This window comes from Pongo abelii, chromosome 9 (genome assembly GCF_028885655.2).
Source record: "Pongo abelii isolate AG06213 chromosome 9, NHGRI_mPonAbe1-v2.0_pri, whole genome shotgun sequence".
In the NCBI taxonomy this organism is placed as follows: domain Eukaryota; kingdom Metazoa; phylum Chordata; class Mammalia; order Primates; family Hominidae; genus Pongo; species Pongo abelii.
In genome coordinates this window covers 129,762,988-129,790,355 of record NC_071994.2, presented here as the reverse complement: position 1 = coordinate 129,790,355, position 27,368 = coordinate 129,762,988, and the positions used below count along the sequence as shown (strand labels likewise).

The 27,368-nt window shown below is 49.1% G+C and overlaps 1 protein-coding gene across 6 annotated transcripts in view; it reads left to right on the top strand.

Moving 5' to 3' along the window:
* KIRREL3 (kirre like nephrin family adhesion molecule 3) overlaps positions 1-27,368 on the top strand; it is a 594,169-nt gene that overhangs the window by 492,632 nt on the left and 74,169 nt on the right. For all 6 annotated transcript variants that reach the window (XM_063728268.1, XM_063728266.1, XM_063728267.1 and 3 more), the window contains one exon: positions 1,678-1,827. In XM_063728268.1, coding sequence (XP_063584338.1) covers positions 1,678-1,827 — 150 coding nt within the window. The remainder of the gene's footprint in view (positions 1-1,677; positions 1,828-27,368) is intronic.

Here is a 27,368-nt window from a genome sequence, read left to right as displayed (position 1 = left end):
CCCAGATCCTTGTTGGATACCTCAAACAGCTGAGAATATTCTAAAGAACCTCCCCATGTGAATTCTGCCTGTTGGTGCTGGTGCTGCCCTTGGGAGCTCAGGAACATGCCCAACCCACACCGAGAGACTGTTCGAAATACTTGAGGCGAGCTCTTGCAGGTCTCCCTCCCTGTCTTTGTTTCCGTCTCTCTCACTTGCTTAAGCCCTCATCTTCTCTTTAAAAGGCTGAATGTGTCCCATCACATCCTCCTACAGCACCCGTCTGAGAACACTCCCTGTGTGGTGAGAGTCCTTCAAAAGGAGGAGCAGCCTGGGGCTGCCAGAGGGGAGTGGAAGCCGAGGGCAGCCTCTGAGGAGAGAAGGGAATAAGGACAGAGATGAAAGACGGTGGGGATTGGAGTCCGGTTGTAAATCCACACAGTGAGGGACTCGGGGGAGGGCAGACCTCAGTGAGGAGATGGATGGAAAGAGAAATAGGGAGGTTTAGGGCCCGAGACCCAGGAAAGAGAGGATCTGCCCAACATGGCCAGCCACAATTTCAGTCGGCATTTATATTCAACCCCACACAGCAGCAGGAATGCTGATTAATGATTTATATTCTCAAACTTTTATTTATCTATTATTCTTTGCCCATGGTACAAGGGGCCCCCAGTTCTTAAGTGTCCTGAGCACTTCATAAGTGCATCACCAGGCCCTGGGGTTTCTGGCGGGACAGGAGGAATGACTAGACAGGGGCCACTGTGGCTCAAAGTGACCCGAGGTTCCTAGACACTGGAAGGGTGGGCCTAGATTTCTACTTCCTGTCCATCCTGAAACAAAACTTTTTGCAAAGTCACTCTTGATCCTTTTCCAAACATTTCTCTTTTTCCTTCCTTCTCTCTCTGACTGTCTTCTCTCTGTACTTCTCAGCCTGGGTCTCTCTGTCTGTCTGTCTCTCTCTCTCTCCTCTCTATTTTATCAAAATGCTTGTCGGCTTGGTAGACCACAGAGCTGAGCACACCACTTTCCAGAATAATAAGCCAGCGGTGTCTGTCCACACTTAGCATTTACATCTCTTCTCCCTCTTTCCTTTCTAACAGTGGCCCCTCCAATTTTCCTAAACTTGAAACCAACAAGACCCTTACATGGCCAGGCATGGTGGCTCATGCCTATAATCCCAGAAATTTGGGAGGTTGAGGAGGGAGAACCGCCTAAGTCCAGGAGTTCAAGACCAGTCAGGGTGACATAGTGAGATCCCATCTCTACAATAGATAAAAAAATTAGCCGACGTGGTGGTGCATGCCTGTAGTCCCAGCTACTTGGGAGGCTGAGGTGGGAGGATCGCTTGAGTCTGAGAGGTGGAGGCTGCAGTGAGCTATGATCCTGCCACTACACTCCAACCTGAGTGACAGAGCAAGACCCTGTCTCAAAAACTAACAAACAAACAAAATGCCCTTATACGCACACACACACACACACACACACACACACACACACACACACAGAGCCAACACCTTCAACGCCTTGGGAAAGCTCTTGCATTTGTGCTCCTTGCACTGAGATCAGAGGTCTGAGCAATCACCTGCTCTGCCAGCCTTGTAGAACGGCCTCTGCTTGGGTCCCCTACTCTGTGCCTCTTTGTCATGGGTGTCCCCTCCACCCCGCCCCAGCTCCCTGACCTGCCTGTTGTCTCCACAGGTTACCCACAGTACCTGGTGGTAGGGAACCACCTGTCGGGGGAGCACCACCTGAAGATCCTGCGGGCAGAGCTGCAAGACGATGCAGTGTATGAGTGCCAGGCCATCCAGGCCGCCATCCGCTCCCGTCCCGCACGCCTCACAGTCCTGGGTAAGAACCATCTGCACACGGGGCAGGGACACTGCATGAAGCACCAAGGGCTCAGCTCCAAGAGAGTATTTTTTTGGTCAGACGTGGGGAGACTCCCCTCTGGGGATCATCCCACAGGGCTCCAGACACTGCTGCTTCCACAATATCCATGCCTACCTTCCCACCTAAACGGGACAAGCGAAGGCTCTTTCCCTAGGAAACCAGACAGCCAATGCCAGCAGACTCAGTCCAACCCCGGTGTGTTTGATGGTGCCTTAGGCAGCTAATGAGGGCTCCTACGTGCTTATTTATTCCATCAGAAAGCACGCTCTGCACGTGTTATCTAGGCCAGGCTCCGTGCCAGGAAGAATGTGGCACAGGCTGTGGGTCCCTTCTTTCTGAACTGACCCCCACTCCAGTGCTAACAAAGCCCTATCTTTCCACCTTCTCTGTAGAATCAGCCCGATTCTCCCCATGATTCTAGTATCCATGTGGACACCAGTGACCCCCGTGACTTCTCCACCCCTCACAGCTCCCTGGGAATCCTGGCTGACAGGTCCTTCCTAGGAAAATTCATTTCAGGTCCTTATTCCAAATCATACTTTTCCCCTTGGTCTTTCTTCATCCTGTGTTCCCAGGAGCCCAGCGTTCCTGGATCTTCCTGCCTGAAGACAGGGGAATGGGCTCGGTGACCTCTTAAACTGCCTAGTTCTGATTTAGAGTTCAGTCCCAGGAGTCTCCCTCCTCTGGCCAAATGTTACCAAGGATCAAGGCTGCTGAGAACTAGGCCTTGCACATAAGTCATGAGAGCTCACATTTGCCAAGCAGCTCACCGTGGCTCTCCAGGCTCTTTCAGGCACATGCCTCCACTGTTCCTGACGCTGCTCGGTGGGACAGGGACTGTTATCCCAGATGAGATACTAAGGCCCACACATGCAAAGAGCTTGGCCCATGGGCTCCTGGCCAGGGCTCCAGGGCTCCCTGCCTCACCTCGCTGCCCCCTTACACGTGAGTCTGTGCCAGGCAGGCGTGTAGCAGGGAAGTGGGAAAGTCCGGGCCCACCCCTTAGCAGCTGCTGTGAAGGTTCGACAACAGGGTCAGCAGCTGGGGTGCAGCCTCCTCTCCTGGCAGCTAAAGCACACGGCTGCTCAGAGATGAAATATTTAAAAGCGTGTCAGGTTATCTTCAGATCTACATGGCCAAAGACACCAGGGCAGATTATTCCAAGCAGTGCAGCAGACAGGCCCCGGAGGACCACTTACCAAGCGCGGAGCTTGACTTCTTGAGATGCAGGGGAGGGTCTTGGGGCCAGCCTCAGAAACCTCCTGCAACCTTTGAGTCTCCCCAGGCCCGCGATGAAAGGAATGAGAAAATAAACCTGTTCCGGTGGGGGTAAATAAGTTGGGATTCCATGGCCGGGAAGCGGCCTTCCGAGGAGTAATCGGGGTATTAAAGGCAGCAGCACCGTTCTCATTTCTCCCAAGATGGTGACTAAAATGAGAATGAGTCTGCCATGCGGTGTGGGGGTTGTGGGAGGAGAGGAGGAGGAATTAGGGCCTCATATTGTTTCTGATTTTGAGGATTGCAAAATGCCAGAACAGATTTGCTAAGTTGTAGGCTCCTCATCTTCAGAGATGGCTCAGCCCCTCCATCCTCAGAAGAATCTGCCTCTACCGGCTCATACACCTTCTAGAACGGCCAGACGATGCTGGAACCACAGGAACCTGAGCATTGTCCACTCCTCTGACTTCACAGGGACCAAAAATAGATGGAGCCACATCTCATCCTTAAGGCTGTATTGACTTCCCCAGTCTTGACATGATCATTACACTTCCTTTCCTCTCAACTCTATGTTAGGTAACAAAGTCCAACGTATTAAAAGTCCAGATTGTTTCAAATGTTTTACAGATGAGAGAATGGAAACTCAGAGAGGCAAAGGCACTCACAGGAGGTGACACAGCTTAATTAACCTTCAAAATCAACTCCAGATTTTTCAGCTCCAAGCTCTTTGCCTAGTCTCCTGTTCCCAGATGCCAGCAGCATCTCATCTGTCTGGCTGGTGAGGGGCCAGGCTTCTCAGAGCAGGGCCTCAGGATCCAAACTGAACAGACGCAATTTTGTCTTAGGTCATGTCTAAAAAGCATTCGCTCCCCCTTCCTCTCCGGTGGCATGGCCTGACACCGCCCTCTGGGCACAGAGCTGGGTTTGTGTTGGGGAGATGTTTTATTCAAGTCTGGAGATCAGCGGAAGGAGGGCAGAGGAAGTTTCCATGATGCCCCAGCAGGGTCCCCTCTGTGAAATTCCTGAGAGCCAGAAAGAGAGCCTGAGCCAGCATCTTGTCCATCAGCCTTTCAGGCAGCTCCACAAAAACCATTCATCCTGAGCAAACTAAAACCCCAGGCAAGACAGTGCTTCCCAGCACTCTGCCTGCAGTCCTCGCTGACTCCCTGGGACACTCCCAGGTCCCCAACCCAGCTAGTCTTGTAGGGCTCCACCTGGCTGAGTGTCCTGGGGTATAGCGCCCCAACTACTGCTCTGCAAGGAGGCCCCCAGTGCAGCAGCTGACCCAGCCAGGTGGAAAGGGACCCCTGGTCTGGGGAAGGGGGAGGGAGAGAGTGGCTGTTCCCACATATGGGGGAGACGTGTTTCTGCCCCTTGGCTCAGCCGCCTTCCCTACCAAGACCCCATCTGCTTTGCTGTGACATCTCAGCTCGGGAAAATGTCCCAGCCAGTTCCCCAAGGGGGGCTGCCTTCCCTGTGTTCCAGGAATGAGAGAGCTTCCTAATTTAGTCTGTATTTGCCTGAGATAGATTTTTAATTAAATAAAGTAAGAGCCTGATTAGAACCTGCAGAAGATGCGAAAGCAGAATCAGATGGTATTCCAGCAAAATTGCAAAGCAAACACTTTGGCTAGAACAGAGGGAGGCCCCCGGGGGTCTTCCATCAAAGTACCAAGTGAGGAGGGCAAATACAAGAGATTATATAGCCAACAGATGTGCATTGTTAAAATATGCATCTGCCGGCAGCGTGCTCAGATGAAGCCAGAGGGCCAGCTCGCAGAGCCGCTGGGCCCTAGGGAGGGCACGGGGACTCGGCCTGGCAGCCAAGCCTAGAGTCACAGACACATTAATTAGCATTGTGTTTCCAGCTCTCAGATGCAATCAGGCAAGGAGCAACTTCGGAGCTGAGCATTTGTACCTCGGGAGGCAGAAGGAGGGAACCAGGAAATGAGGAGGGAAAGACGGGGGAAGGCCTTGAGTTTGCAAAGCTGAGAGAGGCAAAGACTGGGGATTTTAGGTCAGGTCAATCAGTGGTCAGGCTGCGTGCCCTCTGTGGCCCAGCCAGCTGCCAAGGACTATGTCTTGACTCAGCCCAGGGTCAAGACGGGCGTCTTTTCACCTGCAGAACATCTGGAGAAACACAGCATCATGGAAACAGCATTAGACTTAGAGGTAGTGGTCTTGGTTTTACCAGTATCCAGCTGTGTGACAGTGGCCCTGTTTCTCAACCTGGGTCTCAGTGTCCTCAGCTGTAAAATGAGAGGTGGTGATAAATAAGATGATCGCTGAGAACTGTCTCGCTCCCAAAAGGCCATGACTTCCACTGTAAGGAGTCCAACATGCTGTACCAACTATTTTAGGAAATTGGGCCATCCCTCCCTGGAACCAAGATTGGCGCCGTGACTGAGGCATAGAAGGAAACTGATTAGGGTGGTTTAAACAGCCTCCCACTTCGAGGCTGGGAGATAGGACCTCTCCAAGTCCTGTTCAGCCCTGAGGTCCTGGCTCTTGGCTGTGGACCTCAACCCTGGTCCTCCCTGCAAAGGATCCCCCCCAACCACCCCTCTGTAGCCAGCTTCCACGTAGACCTAGCCCTCTCCAAAGACTCAGCTTGGTTGGGCATCAGAGGACCCCCATGCACATGTGCAGAGAGAGCTGCCATGGGGTAGGAAGAGCCCTGGACCGGGAAGTAGAATGTGCTCTTGCTGCTCACTAACTGTGTGACCCTGGGCAAGGTCCTTAAGGCTGGAACTGGGCCTCTTTGGCTCAAGCCTCTATAACCAGCATGAATGAATGAATGAATGAAGTTTCTGGTTCTTCATCTATAAAATAGAGGGTTAAAAATATCAATGTCATGGAATTGTTGTAAACATTAAACACTCTGTCTCTCTCTCTCTCTCTCTCAATCTCTAACAGTGAAGTGTCATACACTTTTTTGGTTTGTTTTTTGTTTTTGGAGATGGAGCCTGGCTCTGTCACCCAAGCTGGAGTGCAGTGGCATGATCTCAGCTCACCGCAACCTCCGCCTTCTGGGTCCTCCTGCTCCAGCCTCCCAAGTAGCTGGGATTACAGGCACATGCCACCACACGTGGCTAATTTTTGTATTTTTAGCCATGTTGTCCAGGCTGGTCTCGAACACCTGACCTCAAGTGATCCACCCGTCTTGGCCTCCCAAAGTGCTGGGATTATAGGCATGAGCCACCGCGCCTGTATTTTAAAGTTGTGCACACATATACATGCAGACTGCTCCTTCTTCCACCTACAGGAATCCCAGGGTTGAAAAATATTGAAACTGTCCCAGAGTCAGAGTTGTAATGGTGGCATTACACTTGATCTCTTCAGCTTCCTGGAAGCTTGGGAAGCAAGGTGTTGGGACATCCAGGGCAGGGAGGAAATGGATACCAAGGATTTGATCAACAAATGTTTACTAAGCACCTGTTATATGCCAAGCCCTAGTCTAGACCCGTGGGATTCATCAGGAAACGAAAGAGAAAACCATCCTTGCCCTGGTGGAGCTTGCATTCTGGCAGAGAGCAGGCGGTCGATAAGTGATGTACAGATTAAACCGTAAATTGCATTGCTGTGCAGGATGTGAGGTGGTAATAAATGCTACAGAAAGGAAAAAGTAAAGCAGGATGGGGGCATCAGAAGTGGGAGGAGGAGGTGTTGGCATCAGATTAATTATTAAGAGGGGCATTTTTCCCAGTCTGCTTCCCCATTTCCCTCTTCTTCCTGGCCCGTTCTAATATTAACTCTGCAGTCTCGTGGTTCCCGTTAGAAATAAAGCTTCCTACATCAACATGAATTATTTAAGAGGGAGACTAAGTCAATTCAAATAAAGAGGGCATCTTTTTAAATGATGTCAAGCCCAAATACTGAGAGAGGAAAACAGATAAGGTCCAATCTGTGACGTGTCCTTAACTAGTTTGTTTTTCAAAACCACAAGCTCCCTTTGCCACAGCTCTACCAGCGGAGCTGCAGGGCCTCTTCAGCCCGCCGCATTGGCAGCCTCCCCCAATCTCCCATCCGTGAATCTTCTGGGAAGATGGGTCCAGAGAACAGTGGTGAATAACTCAGAGTCTGCCAGCAAGGGAAGGCAGAGCTGGAACAGACCCCAAGGGTGCTGGCTTCTAAACCATTCTTCCAGAAACTGGTTGCAAGAAACCCATCCGTAGTCACCCTGACATAAAAAGGCAAATCAGTAGGTGACAGTCTGAAGGGTTCTTCAGGGGCGAGAAAGTGTCTCCACAGAACAAAACCCAAGCTCCCTGCAAGGCCACACAAGGCCCCCCGAGGCCAGCCCCCAGCTGTGTCCCCAGCCTCAGACCCACCACCAACCTGCTCCCGCACTAACAAGCAGCTGGCATTTCTTTCCACTCACCAAGCCTCCGGGCCCTCGTTCACACTGTGTTTCTTCCTGGAGTGCCCTTTCTACCTTTCTTCCCTGGGCTAACTTGTGTTCAGCTGTCAAGATTCACCGTAGACAACTCCTCCTCCAGGAAGCCTTCTCTGGAGCCCACATGGCCTGACTGTCCCCCCTGTGGTCCTTCTCACTTCCTTAGGCATCTTTTTTTTGAGTCAGGGTCTTGCTCTGTCATCCAGACTGAAGTGCAGTGGCACTACTATAGCTCACTGCAGCCTCGACCTCCCTGGCTCAAGCGATCCTCCCACCTCAGCCTCCCGAGTAGCTGAGACCACAGGCATGCACCACCTCACCCAGCTAATTTTTGTTTGTTTGTTTTTTTGTTTCGTTCTGTTTTGTTTTTGTAGAGACAGGGTTTCGCCATGTTGCTCAGGCTGGTCTTGAACTCCTGGGCTCAAGGGATCCACCCACCTCGGCCTCCTAAAGTGCTGAGATTACAGGTGTGAGCCATCGCGCCCAGCCTCCTTATGCACCTTGATCACAGGTCTCAACACGCTATGCTGAGAGTAACTGTTTTCATGTCTGTTTCCCCCACCGGGTCTCCTGGGAGCATCTTTCATCCTTCATGCCTAGCACAGCCTAGAATCACATACTGGGTGTTCAGCAAAGGTTCCTCATGGCAATTGAAACAACAAGGCTTAGGGGAAATTTAGGGGGAGTATACACTGAATCTCACCAGAGAACAGAGCCTGGCAGATAGTAAGCCCCAAACACGGATGACAATTTGTTGTGTTGTGTTGTGTTGTGTTGTGTTGTGTTGTGTTGTGTTGTGTTGTGTTGGAGAGGCAATGTGGCTTTGTGGCTAAGCGCCCGGCCTCTGGAAGCCAGATTGCCTGCACTTGAAACCTAGCTGTATCATTTTGCCAGTGGTGTGACCTTGAGCAAGTTATTTAACCACTCTGTGCCTATTTCTTTCTGTGTAAAATGAAGGAAATAATCATAACTGCCTTCATGGGGTTGAAGAGAGGATTTAATGAAATAATATATGTAAAGCAAGTCTCAGAATAGCGCCTGTTATGCAGCAAGGCATAGGAGCATTGGCTGCTAGTATTATAACTGTTTTCATCATTGCTATTATTGCACAATGTTATGAGACACCAACAAGCAACCCCTGCATCCCGGGGGATCAGACTTTGCATCCTAGAGAAGCTTTTCCATGCATCAAGCAAGGCAGGAAGACGTGATTCCTGCAGGCCCCTCCCGGCAGGCAGCACACCTGGGAAGAAAGGCAGAATTGATTTCCTTATCTGCTTATTAAGCATGGTTTGCCTGGGCCCTGGCCTGGTCTTAGGTGCCGTATCTCATTTGTGCTGTGTGGCTGTTTCCTGCAACATTCATTACCCTGCAATCACCCCCAAATACGGGTAGCAAACGAGCCAGAGACGGAAGACAGGAGCAGAAAACATCCTTATCTCCTGAGGTTCCACATGGGAGCTGTGTCGGAGCTATTGTACATCTCGTTTCCCCTACACACACCCTACCCCTGCCACCAGCTCGCTCCCAGCTCCTTTCCTGGTAGCCCAGACCACCCCCATGTCCCCTGGGCCAGAAGCAGATTCCCCTCCTCCTTTTCCCTGTGGCCACTGACACCACCTTAGACTCCCATCTAACTCGGAGCTCACCTGCTGGGCGGGTGATAAAGTGAGCAGAGCTCGGGGCCATGAAGGGTATCTGAGGCTGACATATAGTCTCTCACCTCTAAGTTATATTACAGCTCCCTGAGGTCCACCCTGTGGGTTCAATGCCATAATGCCACGCTGAGTAGTTGCTGTTGGGGGCCAGATGAGATAGAAGGTCTCCCTGGAGGTCTTGCAGCCATTGAGTTGAGGTGTGTGGGTCACCCCAGGCCTGCCCTCCTGCTGCACTCCAAGGTCGCCCCCCACAATCTCCCTGCCCCCATAATCTGCATGTTGCCATGGGCAGGCATGGCCTCTGCCTCTTTACCCACTCCATCCCCCATCCTCATCACAGCCTGGCTGGATGTAAAAACTCTCCCCCAGCCTGGGGTCGTCCCTCATGTTGGGAAATGAGGTGGGGGCAGTAGACTCAGGCATTAAACGACTTCCAAGGCCCAGAGAAAGAGAGGATCCCTCAGGGACGGAGGCAAACTCAGCGCATCTTTTCCCTTCCCTGCCTGAGTGTGGAGAAGGACAGGCAGGAGCCTCTCCAAGAAGGAGAAGACCTGATGCAAGGAACGCACAGCCCCACCCTACCCCAGCCAGTGCCACCATGGGCGATTTCTGGAGGGGCCCAGAAGCTCGACACTGCCTATCCAAGTGCTCACTCGCCACTGAAATCTGGGGGTAGCATCCCAAATGACCATCCCCAGGGCCAGCCCCCATACCCCCCAGCATCTTTTGCTCCCAACACCAGGACAAGAGAAGCCAGGGAGGTTCTTAGGAGCCTACTCGTGGTCTGCTGCTCATGGAAGGGGTTCAGCCTCCTGCTGTTGCCTGGCCCCAGTGCCTGCACCCCCATCACCAAGAGATAGGCTCTTCAGGGCAGCCCTGGGCAGTCCTGGAGTATGTCACCACCATCCCCAGGGCATTGGAAACTCTCCAGACCCAAGCAGGACAAAGGACCCTCACTGGGGAGCTGGGACACATTCACTCCTGCCCCAGTCCTGCCACCGTCCAGCCATGAGACACGGGCTGATGATGCTTAATCTCTCAGGGCCCGCCCTCTCCACGGTGGAGCCAGTAGCAGGAGAGATGAAGTATAAACCCACTTCACAGGTTGACCATGATTCTCTCTCATTTGCTCATAGTTTGGGGTTGGGGCATGAGGGGCATTGTTCCGTGAGTTCCTCTTCCCTTCCTCTTGAGAGCAAGGATAATATACCCTTCAGCTGCTGGAACCAAGCGTGACCCTGGGAGATGCTGAGCAGGCTCAACTGCTCAGCAAAGAGTGAGCTCAGACTGTGGAGATTTGCAAAAGTCAGGACCTCGATCCTCGGGTGTCTGCCATTCGACATGGAACCATCAGCTCCAGGGCTGCAAATGAAATCTAAGCCACCTTCCTATAACATGCAGGGGGCAGCTGCCTGGATGAGGCCCCTCACCCACTTACCCCTCATACGGCTGCTCCTCCCGCCTGGGTATCTCTTTCAGCATCCCCACAAGCCTGCAAAAGCACAGACAAGAGCCCACCTCTGTCCTGGTGCCCTACTGGGGTCCTCAGTCAGGAAGCCCCGCTGGCCACTGGCCATTGACAGGATTCCCCGTTTATGCGCCAATCATATGGATACACACACAGACAGCTTCGCCTCAAGGACAAATGCGCTGGTGCACGTGGGTACTTACACACACGCTTCAGAGCCAAATCATCAGTGTCATCCCGATAGAAAGACACAAGAGCATTCGGCCAGGGGAATCAGTCACTGTTAGGAAATGGACATATTCTTCGAGGCCTGAAGTACTGACCCTCACTCCTTGTCAGGCCCAGGAAAGAGGGGGGTAATGGAAGCACAGACTTATCTGCATGAGGCCCTGTTTCTCTACTGATTCCCCCTCATCTCATGAAATGGAGAAGGAAGAGAGCCAGAGCCAACTGAGGGAGGGGCAGGCCAGCCAGTCCCACGTGAGTGTTCACCCCTGTCCTGGCTCCAGCTTCCCGGGCATCCTGGGTGTCAAATCCAGGACGCTGTCTGAGGCCCGCGCTGAGGGAAGCCCAGGGGAGCTGCAGCTGCACAGGGAACCCTCTGAGGGCTAAAAATAACCTGCCACTTCTCCGTTCCGACCTCAGCCCAGGCCCAAAACAAGGGTTTCATGGCAAATTATGGATTTAAAACTGGCAATGAATCTCCATTACAGCATGAAATGAGAAAGGAAAATGCCACTAAATGGAAGCCTTCCCCTGGCAGCCAGTGGGGTGAGGGAGGGGTGTCATCCTCAGAGGGAGTTTAGAGACGAAGTCACACAACCCAAGGCAGACTCACGGAGGCCAAGCCTGGAGAGAAAGAGAGGTCCTGGAAGATGGGCAGAGGCCAGAGCCTAAGGGAGCCCCCACTGTTTTGGGGCAGGATAGGACACCACAGAAGCAGAAGACTCAAAGCCCATGAGCCAGGAGCCAAGACTGACAGCTGTGGTCAGTATCCTCCAGAGGAAAGATGCATTGCTGCCTTCAGAGTGGGAATGGCCACAGCTTTGTTATCTTGCTGCTGTGATGGGACCTGTGTTGTAGGTCCAGTGGAGAGAGGTGTTTGGGGACCTATGACCAACTGCCTCTCCAGGCAGCCTGGGGGGGTCCACTCTTCGTGTAGCTCTTTTTTTTTTCTTTGAGATAGAGTCTCCCTCTGTCGCCCAGCCTGGAGTGCAGTGATGTGATCTCAGCTCACTGCAACCTCCGCCTCCCAGGTTCAAGCAATTCTCCAGCCTCAGCCTCCCGAGTAGCTGGGACTACAGGCATGAGCCACTGTGCCTGGCCTGTTTAGCTCTTGAAACCACTCTTCTCATCATGGCATACCTGGTGACATCCCTGCAGACTCTAGAGATGGAGGCACAACCAACAACTCTCTGTTCTGCTCCAACACACACACACACACACACACACACACACACACACATAGAGCACTGCAGATCTCCAGGGAGCCCAGCCACTGGCCCTTGTGTGTTCCTCTCCTCCCAACTTCAGTCATTTACTTCCCTATGTGCACTAGCCCTGGAGGCACCAGGAGAACTGTCATGATTTAGCTCAGGCCATGGGAGATGGGAGTAGATGAAGAGGAGCAACACCAGAGAGAGAGTTGAGCAGTCAATATCTCCAGCAGCACCAGACCCAATCTTGGCTCGGGCAGCCTGTGATCAGTCAGCACCATGGCCAGTGCAAAGTCCCTGAAGTCTAACAGGGACGCAGCACCTGTAAAAGACTGTGTACACAATTTTTAAAAATGAGGAGGTTCAGCTCACTAAAGAGAAGATGTAGGGGAATAGGGTCCCTCCCAAATATCTAAAGAAGCACAATAGATTTACTCTGGAGCTCCAGAAGATGGAAACGGAGCCAGGGTAGCTGGGCACAGTGGCTCACACCTGTAATCCCAGCACTTTGAGAGGCTGAGGCGGGTGGATTGCCTGAACCCAAGAGGCAAAGGGTGCAGTGTCTGGTCAACAGTGAGACCCCCATCTCAAAAAAGAAGGAAGGAAGGGAAGAAGGAAGGAAGCAAAGAAGGAAGGAAGGAAGCAAGGAAGGAAGGGAGGGAGGGAGGGAGGAAACAACACCAGGGAGGACATTTCTTATCTCAACAATTAAAACTAACAAAGTTCAGTTAAGTAGTAAGCTTCCTGTCTCTGGGAGTATTCAAGCAGAGGCTGAGTTTTCTTACATGCCTGTTTCTATAGGTAGGAAATAGATTCATCTCCAGATATGAGATGATGGCAGCAAGTCTGCCAGTTCTGGAGCTGAGTGAGGTCATGGGCTGGCCCAAGAGAGGGGAAGATTCAGAGAGAAGAGAGCCAGAACCATTTAAGGATGTTCCTTTCCTATCCAGCTGTCCCCAGAGCAGTTTGTTGCAGGCTCTGCAAAGACAATTTCAGCCCCAGGTGAAATATTAGCCCAGATCCAAAGTTCTCAATTTGAGCAGTGTGTGTTTTCTTTTCATTTTCTTTTTTGTGTGTGTGTGTGTGTTTTTGTTTTTTGAGACGGAGTGTTGCTCTGTTGTCCAGTCCAGGCTGGAGTGCAGTGGCACAATCTCAGCTTACTGCAACCTCCGCCTCCCGGGTTCAAGTGATTCTCCTGCGAATCTCCTGGGATTACAGGATTACAGACGTGCACCACCACGCCCAGCTAATTTTTTGTATTTTTAGTAGAGACAGGGTTTCATCATGCTGGCCAGGCTGGTCTTGAACTCTTGACCTCAGGTGATTCCCTCACCTTGGCCTCCCAAAGTGCTGGGATTACAGGTGTGAGCTACCACGCCAGGCCAAATTTGAGTGCTGAGATATCCTGCCTCTGTGGCAGGAAAGTGACAGATAGTTGGAGCTGTTGACTTTAATTCAAAACTTTACCATTCTGCAAACTGCTGGCAAAATATGGGTCCATCACGGGAATGTCACATTTAGGAACACACACAGAATGGCTGGGGAAAAAAACAAAAAAAGAGGATGGAGAACCTGGTACGTTCTTTCTAATGTCAACCTCATGACCTACATACCAGCTAAAATAATGTCTCAGAGCTTGGACAGAACGTGAAAAGGTCAGGCAGTGAGTGTTCAACACAGCTACCTTCCTGGAGGAACTCCACCTGAAGCCAAGCTTGGAGGGTGGCAGAGACATGATTGAGTATGAAGGAGGGGTGACGGCATTCCAAGCCTGAGAGTTCACCTGGTTGAAAGAGCAAGGTGAGAACCAGTCCAGGCAGAACAGGGCTTGTGAGTGAGGGTCCCCAGCAGGAGCAGAAGGTATATCCCATGAAATGATGAGAAATGGTGGCATGATGTCAGAGCAAAAAGCTGGGGGCTTCATCAGAGATGAGATGCTCAGGCCTAGGAGACTGGCTTTCACTCACGAGAAGTTCTGATACGTACTAGGAAAGACAGGGACTGGACACAGCTTCAAAGCCCCCATTCAGAGATCCTGATGGTCCCAAACTCCGGCAGCTGCACCCTGCATGTGCCCCACTAGGCAGGGATGAGGAGATCTAAGTTCTGCCACACCTTCTATGCACAGAAAGTGCAGCATGTGAGTTGCTTGAGTGGAGAGAAGAGAGAAGGGTGAGGGTGACGCTGGTGAGCTGCCACTCTATGGCAGGCACTGTGCTGGGGAACCCACTCGCATGCCTTCATCTGCCCTCTGACCAACTCTGCCAGGCAGGTCCCATGTCCCCTTTTACGGACGGGGAAGCTGAGACATAGAGGCTCATTAACTTGCCCAAGGTCACACGTAAGAAAGGTAAAGAACCAGAATCTGAATGCAGGCACTTCTGGCTCTGAAACCCTTGCGCTTTACACTCAATTATGCCCCTCCTCTTTTCCAAACTCCACTCTCTCTGCTGCCTGACTCCCCCTAAAATCATGACTGTGATACAGGTTTCTTTCTAGCCCCTGGGAACTCCAGGAGCCCTGCTTGAACCCTGCCATCATCCCAGGGCTCATGGAATCGGGGAGTCGGCTCGAAGAGCAAACCCAAGACTTCCAAAAACCCTTCCTGGCAGCCCCTCCTCCTCAGATGAACCTGGGAGCCCCGAGACCCACAGAATTCATTTGCCATCCCATTCAGTATCATCCTCTGGGCGGCCACCTGCCGCGTCTTTCTCCATCACTCCGAGCCTCTAAATTGTTCTGTCTGTGTGAAGGAGGTTTTTCCAAGGGGGAGGTTCATAGGCACCCAGAAGCCTCCATCTCACAAAAATAAATAGCTGAGTCCCACAACCCAAAAAAAACTGGCTTCCAAAAAAAGTGTCTCACTTTCACAAGTCAATCCAGGTGTTTATAAATGTTTATATAAAGGAAGAGGTTTTTATGTGAAAATATGTCAGAAACAATGTTAGCAGCTGAGAGATCACCCAGCAGCTTCAGTGGTGCAGGCAAGAAAGGGAGGAGAAGGCTGATGGCCACACAGCCACCCCCCAGGAAGGACTATCTCTGCCCTACCTCCAATCCCACTGCTCCTTTCCACTCTGTTGCACACAAACGAAGTCACTAGGCTGCTGGAGAGAACTCATTTTAAAGATGGGTCAACTGAGGTCAACAAAGAAAGGAAATAGCTAGAGGCTGCACGAGGCATGGGCAAGGGAGAGCTGGTCCTCTTACTCTTCCAGACAATGCTGAGCCCTAGCCAGGGTCCCCTAGGACTTCCCCGTCTCATGTCCAGGTTCAGTCCAAAATGCCAACTTCTGCTAAAATGTTCTAACTGTTGCTAAAATGCAACAGTTCTGCTAAGAAGCACAAGAAGATGCCAGAAAGACCCTCAAAAACCTTTGATTAGATAATTTAAGAGACGAAGGAGCCCTTTAATCCAGAATTCTTCATTCATTTCATCTTTCAGCATCTATATATGTACCTTCCACATGCCAGGTACTGTTCTTGACCCTGAGAATATACATTAGCGATGAAAACAGACTTAAAACTCCTACCTCTGCAAAACATATTGTAGCAGAGGGAGTTAGACGAAAAACATAACAAGAAAACTTTATAGTGTATTAGAAGGGTGATCAATGCTATTCAAAAAAAGTAGAGCACAGTATGAGGGGTTGGGTTTCCTAGGGAAAGGAGGTGTTGAGAGGTTGGAATAGACCTCATGGGGAAGTGTCCTTTTTCTTTCCCCTTATTTTTTAACAGCTTTATTTGGGTAAACTCTACATATCATTAAATTCATCCATTTTAAGTGTACAACTCAATTATTTTTAATAAATTTATAGAGTTGTGCAACCACCCCCACAATCCAGTATTAGAACATTTCCATCACCCTAAAATGATCCCTTGTCAATCCTCACTCCCACCCAGTCTCAGGCAACCAATGCAGTGCTTCCTGGATTTGTCTTTTCTGGATATATGGTATGAGTAGAATCATATCATATGTGGCCTTGTGTGTCTAGCCCCTTTCTCTTGGAAGAATGTCTTTGAGATTTGTCTATATTGTAGCATGTATCTGTAGTTCACTTCTTTTTATTGCTGAATAGTATTCCATTATATGGCTATACCACATTCTGTTTATCCATTCACCAGTTGGCAGACAGCCGGATTGTTTCCAGTTTGGGGCTATTATAAAGAATGCTGCTGGCCAGGTGTGGTGGTTTACACCTGTAATCCCAGCACTCTGGGAGGCCGAGACAGGTGGATCACTTGAGGCCAGGAGTTCGAGACCAGTTTGGTAAACATGGCAAAATCCCATCTCTACTAAAAATACCAAAAACAAAAAAAAAATCGTTGCTATGAACATTCACAAACAAGTCTGTGTGTGGCTATATGTTTTCACTTTTCATGAGTAGATTCCTAGTAGTGGAATGGCTACATAATATGGAAAGTTTATGCTCAACTTGTTAAGAAACTGCCATGCTGTTTTCCAAAGTGGCTGTATCCATTCCCACCAGCAATAAATGAGCATTCCAGTTTCTCTACATCCTTGCCAACACTGTTACAGGTTTCAAGTGGTATCCATTATGGTTTTAATTTGCATTCCCCTAATGAATAAGGATGTTGAGCATGTTTTGATGTGATAATTATCCATTTGTGTATCTTCTTTGGTGAAATGTCTATTCAAATATTTTGCCTATTTTTAAATTGAATCATTTGTCTTACTATCTTATAGGAGTTCTTTATAGCCTGGATACAAGCCCTTTACCAGATATACGACTTGCAAATATTTTCTCTCAGTTTGGAGCTTGCCTTTTCCTTTACTTAATGGTGTCTTATGAAGCACAAAAACTTTTAATTTTAATCAAGTTCAGTTTGATAATTTTTTCCTTATAGATTGTGTTTTTGATATTGTCTCTAAGAACTCTGCCTAATCAAAGGTCACAAAGATTTACTACTGTATTTTCTCCTATAAGTTTTACAAGTTTAGTTTTTATATTTAATCTTGATGCATTTTAAGTTTTAGTGATTTGTGAAGGCCCTAAGTTCATTTTTGCATACAGATATCCAATTGTTCCAACATCATTTGTTTAAAAAGACTATCCTTTCCCACAGTGAATTTTGAAATGGTTCCAGCTATTTTAGGTCCTTTGCATTTTCGTATGAATTTTAGGATTAGTCTGTCAACATCTGCAAAAAAATGGTTGCTGGAATTTTGATAGGAATTGTGTGAAAGCTATAGATCAATTTAGGATTAATTGCCACCTTAACAATATTGAGTATTCCCATCCATGAACATGGAATGCCTATTTATTTTTTTACGTCTTCAATTTTTCTCAGCAGTGTTTTCTAGTTCTCAGTGTACATCTTGTACTTCCTTTGATAAATTTATCCCTAAGCATTTTATTATTTTTGATGCTACTGTGAATGAAATTTTCTTAATTTCATTTTCGGATTGTTCATTGCTAAGATTATATATAGATGGTGTATCTATATACATACACAATTAATTTTTGTGTATGACTATTGGATCTTGCTAAACTCATTTTTTTTTTAAAGAGATGGAGTTTCACTCTTGTTGCCCAGGCTGAAGTGCAATGGCGCAATCTCAGCTCACTGCAACCTCTGCCTCCTGGGTTCAAGCAATTCTTCTGCCTCAGCCTCCTGAGTAGCTGGGATTACAGGCATCCACTACCACGCCTGGCTAATTTTTTGTATTTTTAGTAGAAATGGGGTTTCACCATGTTGGCCAGGCTGGTCTCAAACTCCTGGCCTCAAGTGATCCACCCACCTCGGCCTCCCAGAGTGCTGGGATTACAAGCGTTAGCCACTGTGCCTGGCTGATAAACTCATTTCATAAACCTAATAGTTATTTGTAAATTTAAGATTTTCTGCATACAGGAGCATTTTGTCTGTGAAGAAAGATAGTTTTACTTTGTCTTTTCCAACATAATGCATTTTTGTCTTATTGCACTGTCTAGAACTTACAGTACAATGCTGAATAGAAATGGTGAGAGCAGACATTCTGGCTTTGTTTCCAATCTTAGGGGAAAGCATCCAATCTTTCACTATAAAGTATAATGTTAGCAGAAAATGTTTCACTGGTGACCTATATCAGGTTGAGGAAGTTTTCATCTGTTCCTACTTTGTTGAGAGTTTTTATTACACATGGTGTTGAGTTTTGTGAAATGTTTTTTCTACATCTATTGAGATGATAATATAGTTTTATTTATTACTCTATTAATATAGTGTATTACAGTAATTGATTTTCAGATGTTAAGCCAACCTTGAATTCCTGGGATAAAAATCCCATTTGGTCATGGCATATAATCTTTTTTATATGTTGCTGGATTCAGTTTGCTAATATCTTAAAGGGTTTTTATCTAAATTCATGATGGACAATAGTCTACCGTTCTCTTTTCTTATAATGTCTGTCTGGCTTTAGTATCAGGTAACACTGGCTTTGTAGGATGAGTAGGGAAGTGTTTATTCCTCTTCTATTTTCTAGCAGATTTCATAAAGGATTGATATTATTTGATAGAATTCACCAATGATGCCATCTGGGCCTAGGGTTTTCTTTATGGGAAGATTTTTATTAGTCCAATCTCTTTACTTGATATAGGTCAATTCATATTTTTCCTCTAGAAGCTGACTTCCTGTAAACAAAGACTCATAGAAGTGAAGAAGTCAGCTGTGGATCTTAGAGCCAAATTTCTATTTGAAGAGAAAATCACTCATGGAAGGGTTCTCAATAGAGGAGTGATGGGATCTGAGTGATATATTAAAAGACTCACCCTGGCTGCTAGGTTGAGAAGAGACTGTAAGAGGACAAGGGAAGACAAGAGCCTCTGTTAAGAGGTTCTTGCAGTAATACAGAGAAGAGATGAGGGACTCAGGCTGGAATAGCAGCAGCAGAGATAGTGGACAGCTAGTGTGAGAGAAAGAGAGGGGTCACAGATGATGCCAAGGTTTTTGGTGTGGGGCCTTTTATCCCTACAAAGTTGGATGCAATATTCACAATAATGTGCACATTTCTGGGGAGAGGTTTCACATTCTCAAAGGAGTCATTCAGTAAGGCCCCAAAAGTTTTAAGTTTAAAATTTAAGATAATTCAGACCAATGTCTTAGCTCAGGCTGCTATAACAGATACTATAGACTGGGTGGCTTAAACAACAAGCATTTATTTCTCCAGACTGTGTCTGGAGCCTGGAAGTTTGAGTTCAGGGTTCCAGCATGAGAAAAAGAGGGAGAGGGAGAAAGAGGAAGAGGGAGATAAAGGGAGAGAGAGAGAGAGGGAGAAAGAGAGAGAGAGAGAGGGAGAGGGAAGGAGAGGGAGGGAAAGAGGGAGAAGGAGATCCTCTCTCTTCCTCTTTTAAGGGCACTAATTCCATCAGGAAGGTTCCACCCTGATGAGCTTAATTACCTCCCACTATCTAACCCTAATTACTTCCCACATTATCACAATGGAGGTTAGAGTTGCAACATATTAACTGCAGCCGGAGGCCATCACAAACATTCAGTCCACAGCAACCTACCTCTTTTTTAGGAAACTATGGCTCAGAAGGGTTGGGTTCCTTCCCCATGGCCACCCAGCTAACTAGTTGTAAAGTTGTGCTACCCAAATGTTTTTTATACCACACTGGAGACTTGCCTAGTGCTGCATAATCAGAACCCCTCCCCCTCAACAAATGAAACCCATTCATCCCTGCCTGGGTCCCCTAGGGGCATCTAGGGGAGAGAGCAGATGTTTAGAGACGGTCCCTCCTCTGCTCCGAGGCCAGGGTACCTACCCGAGTGCCCACATCCACCTTAACAGCCGCCTGCCCCCTACTCCATCGCTGCATTTGGTCCGCCCACGATCCACAGGCTCTGACGCCCCCCACCAGAAAAATCTGAGAGAGAGCCTTTCTGCCAGCAACACTCCCTTTTCACACCAAACCATAGAAAAACAGCAGCTTATCTAAGAGAATGAGAGCCCTTAGTTTCTATCTGTGTGGCAATCTTATCTAAACAGGTTCAGGTGGCAAGAATGAGGGAGAAAAATAATTAAGGGAAGGCAGGTGAAATGCTGACATTATTATTACTTAAGCACTGCAAAGCTTTTAGTTCATGTTTTTATATTGGTGACACCCAATGAGGGAGAAATCAGCTTGGCCGATTATCTGAGCCGCACACCAGCTCACCCCACCTCCTTGCCACCTATAAATCTTATTAAATGGATTCCATCAGCAAGACAGAAAAATAATTAAGGCGAAGGCAGGTGAAATGTTGATGTTGTTACTGTAATGCAACAGCCTGCTTAGTTTCTACACCAATGAAATGCAACTGAAGGAAATCAGTTTTAAAGATCATCTTTTGGAGATGCAAATCGGAGAGCCAGAAGCTGGGCTTAGAGAAGCAAGAAGCTTCAAACCAGGAAACATTTCCAAGTCTGTGCCAGTCTCCTAGGGGCTTTTAAGCCCACAATTTACCTTTTGACTGCATTCTATTTTCTTGCAAATCCTTTATTTCCCACTTATTTATTGACTAGAGAGACACAGCACCAAAAGAGAAATAGGAAGAGTGATTCTCCAGCTGCTGGTCTTAAAAATCTATAGCAGAAAATGGTTCTCCAGAGGGAGGTTTTTAGCACTCGCTGTGAACCAGGGCTTAATTGAATTGCTTTCCCTCTGAAGTGTGCCCGCCCAGAAGGGACAGCTTCTTCTGACTGTGCCTGGGCAGGAGGAGCTGCCCCATATCCTCTTGCCAGGAGGAGTGGAGGAGGGGCTGTGGGCAGCATAGCCAGGACAGGTCCCAGGAGCTCTCAAACTGTGCTTCCCTAGCTGGTGTGCTGATCCAGTGCGGTGGGTGGATGCATCCCCTGTGCTAGGCAGCATGAGGTCTGCCCAAGGTGAGACCCTTTTCAAGTGGGCAGAGAACTTTTGAAAGGCTGAACCTGGATTCATATGCAGCAGCTGACAATTAGCAGGCCAGGGCAGGCACACGGATGGATCCGGTTAGCTTCTGGAGCATCTGTAGAGATTTTTACATTCATTATCCACGTTTAAGATTCTGGGGGTTTTTATATAAAAAATTCTGATTTCTGGCTTCTCTTACAAAGACGTGGTCAGCTTATGCCTGTTTGCCTGCTTGCAAACAATTATGTTATGGCTGCTCCCTTGGGCGGGATGTGGCCCACCAGTCCCCACTCACCAGTGCTTACCTTGGCACCTGGCTGCATGTATGTCACTGGCATTGATGTTTTCCACCCCTCACCTGGCCCATCCCAGACACAGACCTGCCTTCAGGGAGGTCACAATGCGGGTAGGGGTTGAATAGGAACAGAAGGGGGAAAAGGAGGCAAAGGCAGGCAGAGGCAAGCAGTGCCCAGGGCCAGGCGAGTTGGCAAGCGTAGGCTTTAAGGAGGGTTTAAGTGAGTTTGAAAGCATGAGTGGAATTTGGACAAATTAATTGATTTGTCATAGATGAGTGGGCAGTGTGTTCCTTCCCTGCTAATAGTTGTCCTATTTTAAAGAGCCCAGAACTTGGAGTTGAACAGCCTGGGTTCAAATCCTAGCTCTGTCACGCACCGCCTGGGATGAAAATGCTCCCTACAATGTGTAGCACATCAACACGACCCAGGACCGGCTGCGGTAGAATCTGCTCCACCTGCGCTCTGCCTTCCTCTCCTGGGCACCCTCGCTCCCCAGAAGAGCCTCCTTAGCCTCTAGGACTGCACCCCAGGCCCCAAGCTGGCTCCTCTCCCTCTGCAGCCCTATCTTCCCCTCTTAAAGATGTGAACATGGAGGAAATGAATAGGCTTTAGAACTACAACCGAGGCGTTCAAGCTGGGGCCAGAGCCAGGCTGACTCCCGGGTTTGCCTGGGTTCACCCAACTGAGCTTCCTGCCTGCAGCCTCAGCCAGTCCTCCTGGACTCCTCAGACCTGCAGAGAAAAGTGTGGGACGGCCCAGCTGTCCACCAGTAGTGTCCTTGCACTGTAGATATCCTGCCTCGCACAAGGCTCGCAGCAAGGAAATGAAACCCAGAGGAGGAGGCTGGGAGAGGCAGAGCCAGGAAAGCTACGCGGAGATGTCTCGGCAGCGGGTGGCGGGTGTCAGAAGGGGAAAGGCTGACATTTGGGATCCGCATGCAGATGCAAACAGGTGTGCAAATGCAAGACCAGCAGCAGCCATTCGAGAGGCTGTGAATGAAGTAAATTACACTTGAACTCCTCACATGGTCAGGGAGTGGCATTTCCCCACTTAGTCTCCCATTCTGGTTAACAGAGAGTTATGAGTATGCTGATCTGATATCAGCACTGAAAAAAAATAAGAATGCAGTGAAAATATATCCTGTTTTTCGTTTTTTTTTTTTTTTTTTTTTTTGAGCTGGAGTCTCACTCTGTTGCCCAGGCTGGGTGCAGTGGCGCGATCTCAGCTCACTGCAACCTCTGCCTCCCGGGTTCAAGCAATTCTCTTGCCTCAGCCTCCCAAGTAGCTGGGATTACAGGTGCCCACCACCACGCCCAGCTAATTTTTGTAATTTTTGTAGAGACGGGGTTTCACCATGTTGGTCAGGCTGGTCTCAAATTCCTGATCTGAAGTGATCCGCTCGCCTCGGCCTCCCGAAGTGCTGGGATTACAGGCATGAGTCATTGCGCCCAGCCATATCCTGTTTTTCAACTAAATTAATGGGAGTTGCTTGTGGCCAGGCTCACCTGACACCAAGCAGGCTTTGAGTCTAGACTCTCCAGGCTGCCCTACATAGTGGTGTCTCCAAGGACTCTCAGCTGAGATGCACCAAGCCGCTAGCCACAATGGCTATTTAAATTTAAATTAATTCAAATTAAATAAGACTAAAAATACAGCTCCTCAGTCAGTCACACTAGCCTCACATCAGGTGGCTTTGGGGAGGCTGAGATTCCTGGAACTTCCGGTCAAATTCCACCTAATCATACTCCGACAACCCAACAGCATCTAATAATAAAGACAGGTTCAAGGATCTGGACCTGGGGATAGGAGGTTGGCTTCCCAGAAGCATTTACATTGAAATCATAGTGCAGTCAATGGGTAGAAGCGTCCCATTAATACATTCACGGGTTTATCCTTCACATCTTTATTAAATGTTTATGATGTGCAAAAGCATTGTATCAGACCCAATGGGAAGATGCAGAAATAGCAAAATGCCCTCTGTGCCCTCAAGGAGTTTACGGCCAAAGGAAGGAGAAGACATATAAACAACTCACTACCATCCGAGGCAGGATAAAAGAAGCCCTCGAATATATAAGCACAATACTGAGAAAGTGTTCATTTCAACTCAGAAAATCTGGGATGACTTCACAAGACTTCAGTAACAAGACTTCAGTAACTACCGAACTCTCCCTTGGAAGAATGGGTAGGATTTTAGCAGCTGGAAAATGAAAACGTAATCATAGCAACAAAATCAAAGGCACAGAAAGATAGACGCCCACCCTGCCCCCACTTCCTAACATGAGTGTTTGGGATGTTTGGCATGCAATGCTTGAGCAAGTATAGTCGGGTGTCAGCCCAGTCAACAGGTTGGGGCTCAGTGGAAAGGGCTTTGAGCCACGCTGGAGGATCTGAATTTGGCTGTGGGCAGTGGGAAGCCGTCCTAGGTGTTTAAGAGAGCTCATCGCCTGATCCGAGGGTCCCAGAAACAGAACCATGCAGGGTATGGGGCATGAATCTGAAGGCAGGGAAGTGTTGGGTAGTTAGGTCCTGTTAACAGAAAGTAATAGGGCAACCGGGAGTTTGCAGTTGCTTACTAGAGATGAAAAAGAAAGGGGAAGTCCCGGGGCAGGAGGCGCTAAAGCGGGGCGGAGAGTCACCCGATTGATTTTTGTTAGCCAGGGGACTCCTAGGTAAAGCCTTTAATCCCATTCAATTCAATGACGATTCCAGCAGAAATATCCCATGCTGTCTGAGCAACGCACAGCATTTTTTTTTTCTTTGAAATGGAGTCTTGCTCTGTTGTCCAGGCTGGGGTGCAGTGGCACAATCTCGGCTCACTGCAACCTCCGTCTCCCAGGTTCAGGTGATTCTCATGCCTCTACCTCCGAGTAGCTGGGATTACAGGCATGTGTCACCACACCTGGCTAATTTTTGTATTAAAATGCTGGCCATGTTGCCCAAGCTGGTCTCAAACTCATGACCTCAGGTGATCCACCCGCCTCCGCCTCCCAAAGTGCTGGGATTACAGGTGGAGCCACCGCACCCAGCCCACACAGCTTCTTTAATGATCCAGAAGTTTCCATGCGTCGAGGTCCTGAGCCTGTGAAGAACTGGCATTTACTGAGGGCCCATGCAGGTGGCCCTGTTGGAGGGGGACTCAACCTTAGGTGCACAAGGAAAGGTGCTCCTCCCAGGAAGCAGGATACTGGGACTTCAGGCCAGCTCTGTTCCCATGGACACACCATTCCTCCCATCACTGAGTCTCCTCTGCCTGTCGTCACAGGGTGCCAGGTCACGGGCCCCTTCCCCTCCTGGCTGTGACACTTGGCATGCCCCGGAGACCATTAGCACCTCTCTGGGAATATTTAACTGAAAACAATTTCTAGTCGGGATCTGTTATAATTACTAATTAGATCTGATTATAACTCTCTCTCGCTGCCATCCCTTACCTGACACACAGGATAGTGTGATGCCTCGCGACAATTAGCAGCAGGTCTTTCCTGATACACTGGCTGATTAGGAACACAATTGCAGGGTCGGGGGGAGGAGCCTGGCTTATTAAAGAGAGGCTGCTGTTTACTGAGGAATGTTGTGAGCAAATTAGATTAAAATTAATGAGGGGGAAACTTGGAGTGAGAAAATGGGCATTTTTTTTTCTTTTTATCTTAGCTGATGACATCATTTTGGGGGAAGAAGGTAAATCCTCTTTTGTGCTACCCCTCTCTTCCCGTCCTCAGGTTTTAGGGGTTTGATGGCCACCCCAATTCTGCCCCCTTTCACTCAGTCAGCTTGGTCTAGACCAGTGTGATGCAGTAGACCTACTAAGCAGGCTTACTGGCTGTGTGATTTGGGGCAAGTCATTTACCCTCTCTGAGCCTCTGCTTCCTTGTCCATAAAACGGAGAAGACACTTTTTACTGAGCCAGATGCCTGACTCACTTATCTGCAGGGCCTCTAGGAAGGTTAGGAAGGGGTTGTGTGTATTCTACAGGGGCCCACAAACTCTCTGGGGATCAGAGACCATGGCTTAATCATCTTGGAATCTCCAGGTTCAGGCCCAGGCTTGGCAGAGAAAGTGCTTGGTAACTGAAGGAGGAACTACACTAAACTCCCACCCAGGACCAATATGGGGCCCCTCCCTCCCCAAGAGAGCACCTGGAAGTGGGGCTAAACATCAGTAGGCAGGCGTCCATGTGCACTGGCGTGGCTTCTTCATCTGGTGAGAAAAATCAGTGACTTCTCAGTTCAAGCAGCTTACCAGAAGTGGGAAGGCTGACAGCCCACTGTGCAACCAGAAGAGAGTTTGCTCACTTCTCTGAGCTTGAGCGTCTCCATCCAGAGAGAGTTCCCTGTGATAACAGATCCCAACAAGAATCTGAGCTGAAGAACAGAGGTGAGCTCTAGCAGCTCTGGGAAGAGTGCGTTGTGGCCCTTATGTGGCCCTGGGGTCACTGTGGGATGGTGCACTGGGAGACCAGAGTTATTTGTTGGAAATGCTCAAATTACTGGAAAGGCCTCCCTTTGACTTGCAATATGCCAGTGATTGGGAACAGAGATGCCAGGCACACAGAAAATGACCCCCCTTGGTGACATTTTGGGGAAAAGGGAGTCTCTCTCTCTCTTACTCTCTCTTGCTCTCTCTCTCACACATACCCTCACACACACACACACTGTCTCACACACACTTTCTCACACACTCACACGTACACACACTCACACACTCTCTCACACTCTCTCTTATACATGCACACTCTCACACTCTCTCGCTCTCTCTCTCTCTCACACACACACACACACACACACAGCCAAGCAGGCTTTAAGCCCAGGCACATGCAGAGCCTCGTATGCCTCTGTGTCACGTGTGGTCCTGTATACAGCTGCTCTGGCTAACGGCAGAGTGGGGTATACAGGGACCCCACTCCCTGACAGGATTCCCGGGCTGGAGTGCATTTCCTTGGCCATTTCCCTACAGCAAGGGTGGGCCTCCTCCTCCATTGCTCGGTTCCGCCCACTCTCACTGGCCTCCAAGAAGCAATTCCGGGACATTGAGGCACTGGAGAACTGGCCCCAGCTTCCAGAGGCCCCAGAGAGAAGTCTCCTAGATTTGTGACCTGTGTCTCAGTCCCCTGGCTGAGCCCGGCTTCCCCAGCCCTGACTCCCTGCCTACAGCCTCAGGCCTTGAGTTCGCACGCAGGCCCTCCAACTTTTCTGAGCGCTTCAGTTTGGGTTTTGGCAGATACAAGAAGCCAAGAGTAGCCGTCAGTCTCTTGACACCTACCCCAGACTTAGCCTCCTTCTCCAGGAATGCCCCTCCACCCCACCTCCCAAGACCCTGTGGATGTGGTCTTCCTTCTCTTTGCCTACATCACACCCACCCCTCCCTCCAAACTTGGCTGACACCATGGGTTCTCATGTGTGAAGGGAGTGAGAAGAAATGGCAGCCATGGGGTGGCAGGGAAGGCACTGAACTTATCATCGGAATTCCTAGGCCCTAAGACTGGCCCTTTTGTTTTTCAGCTGTGTACCCTTGTCCAAATCACTTAGCCTCTCTGACCCTCAGTTTCTTCATCTATAAAGTGAGGACTAAGAATGCCTGCCTTACCAGTGTTCAGGGTTATGGTAAAGAGAAAGATGAACGTGTATAGAAAGCATTTTGCAAACAGCACAGTGCCTCTCAATGTTCCAAGTACAAAGTACCTTTGAAAGTTGACTGGCTAGTTCTGCAAAATCTGTCTGGTTGTCAATTTCTGCATAACAAATCACCTCCAAGCTCAGTGGCTTAAAACTACAGGAATCATTTCTTAGCTCTCACAGTTTCTGCAGGTCAAGAAGCTGAGCCTGGCTTAGCTGGATGGTTCTGGATCTCTGCAATCAGACATAGGAGGGGCTGGGGTCACATGTCTGAATACTTGGCTGCACAGTGCAAACAGCTAGGGGCTGGAGTGCTGGGGTAGTAGCAGTGCAAATATTGAGAAAGGATGAGCTCTGTGCATGTTTCAAAGGTGGAGCCCACAGCAATTAGGATATGAGAGAAAGGGCAAGTCAAGGACAACCCCAAGGTGTTTGGCCTGAGCTCCTGGTAGCATGCAGTCGCCATTTGCTGAGTGTCAGGACTACAGCCCCAGTGTCCTGTGCCTCAGGCTGGTGCACAGCACTGCCTTTTACAAGGAGAGTGGTGAG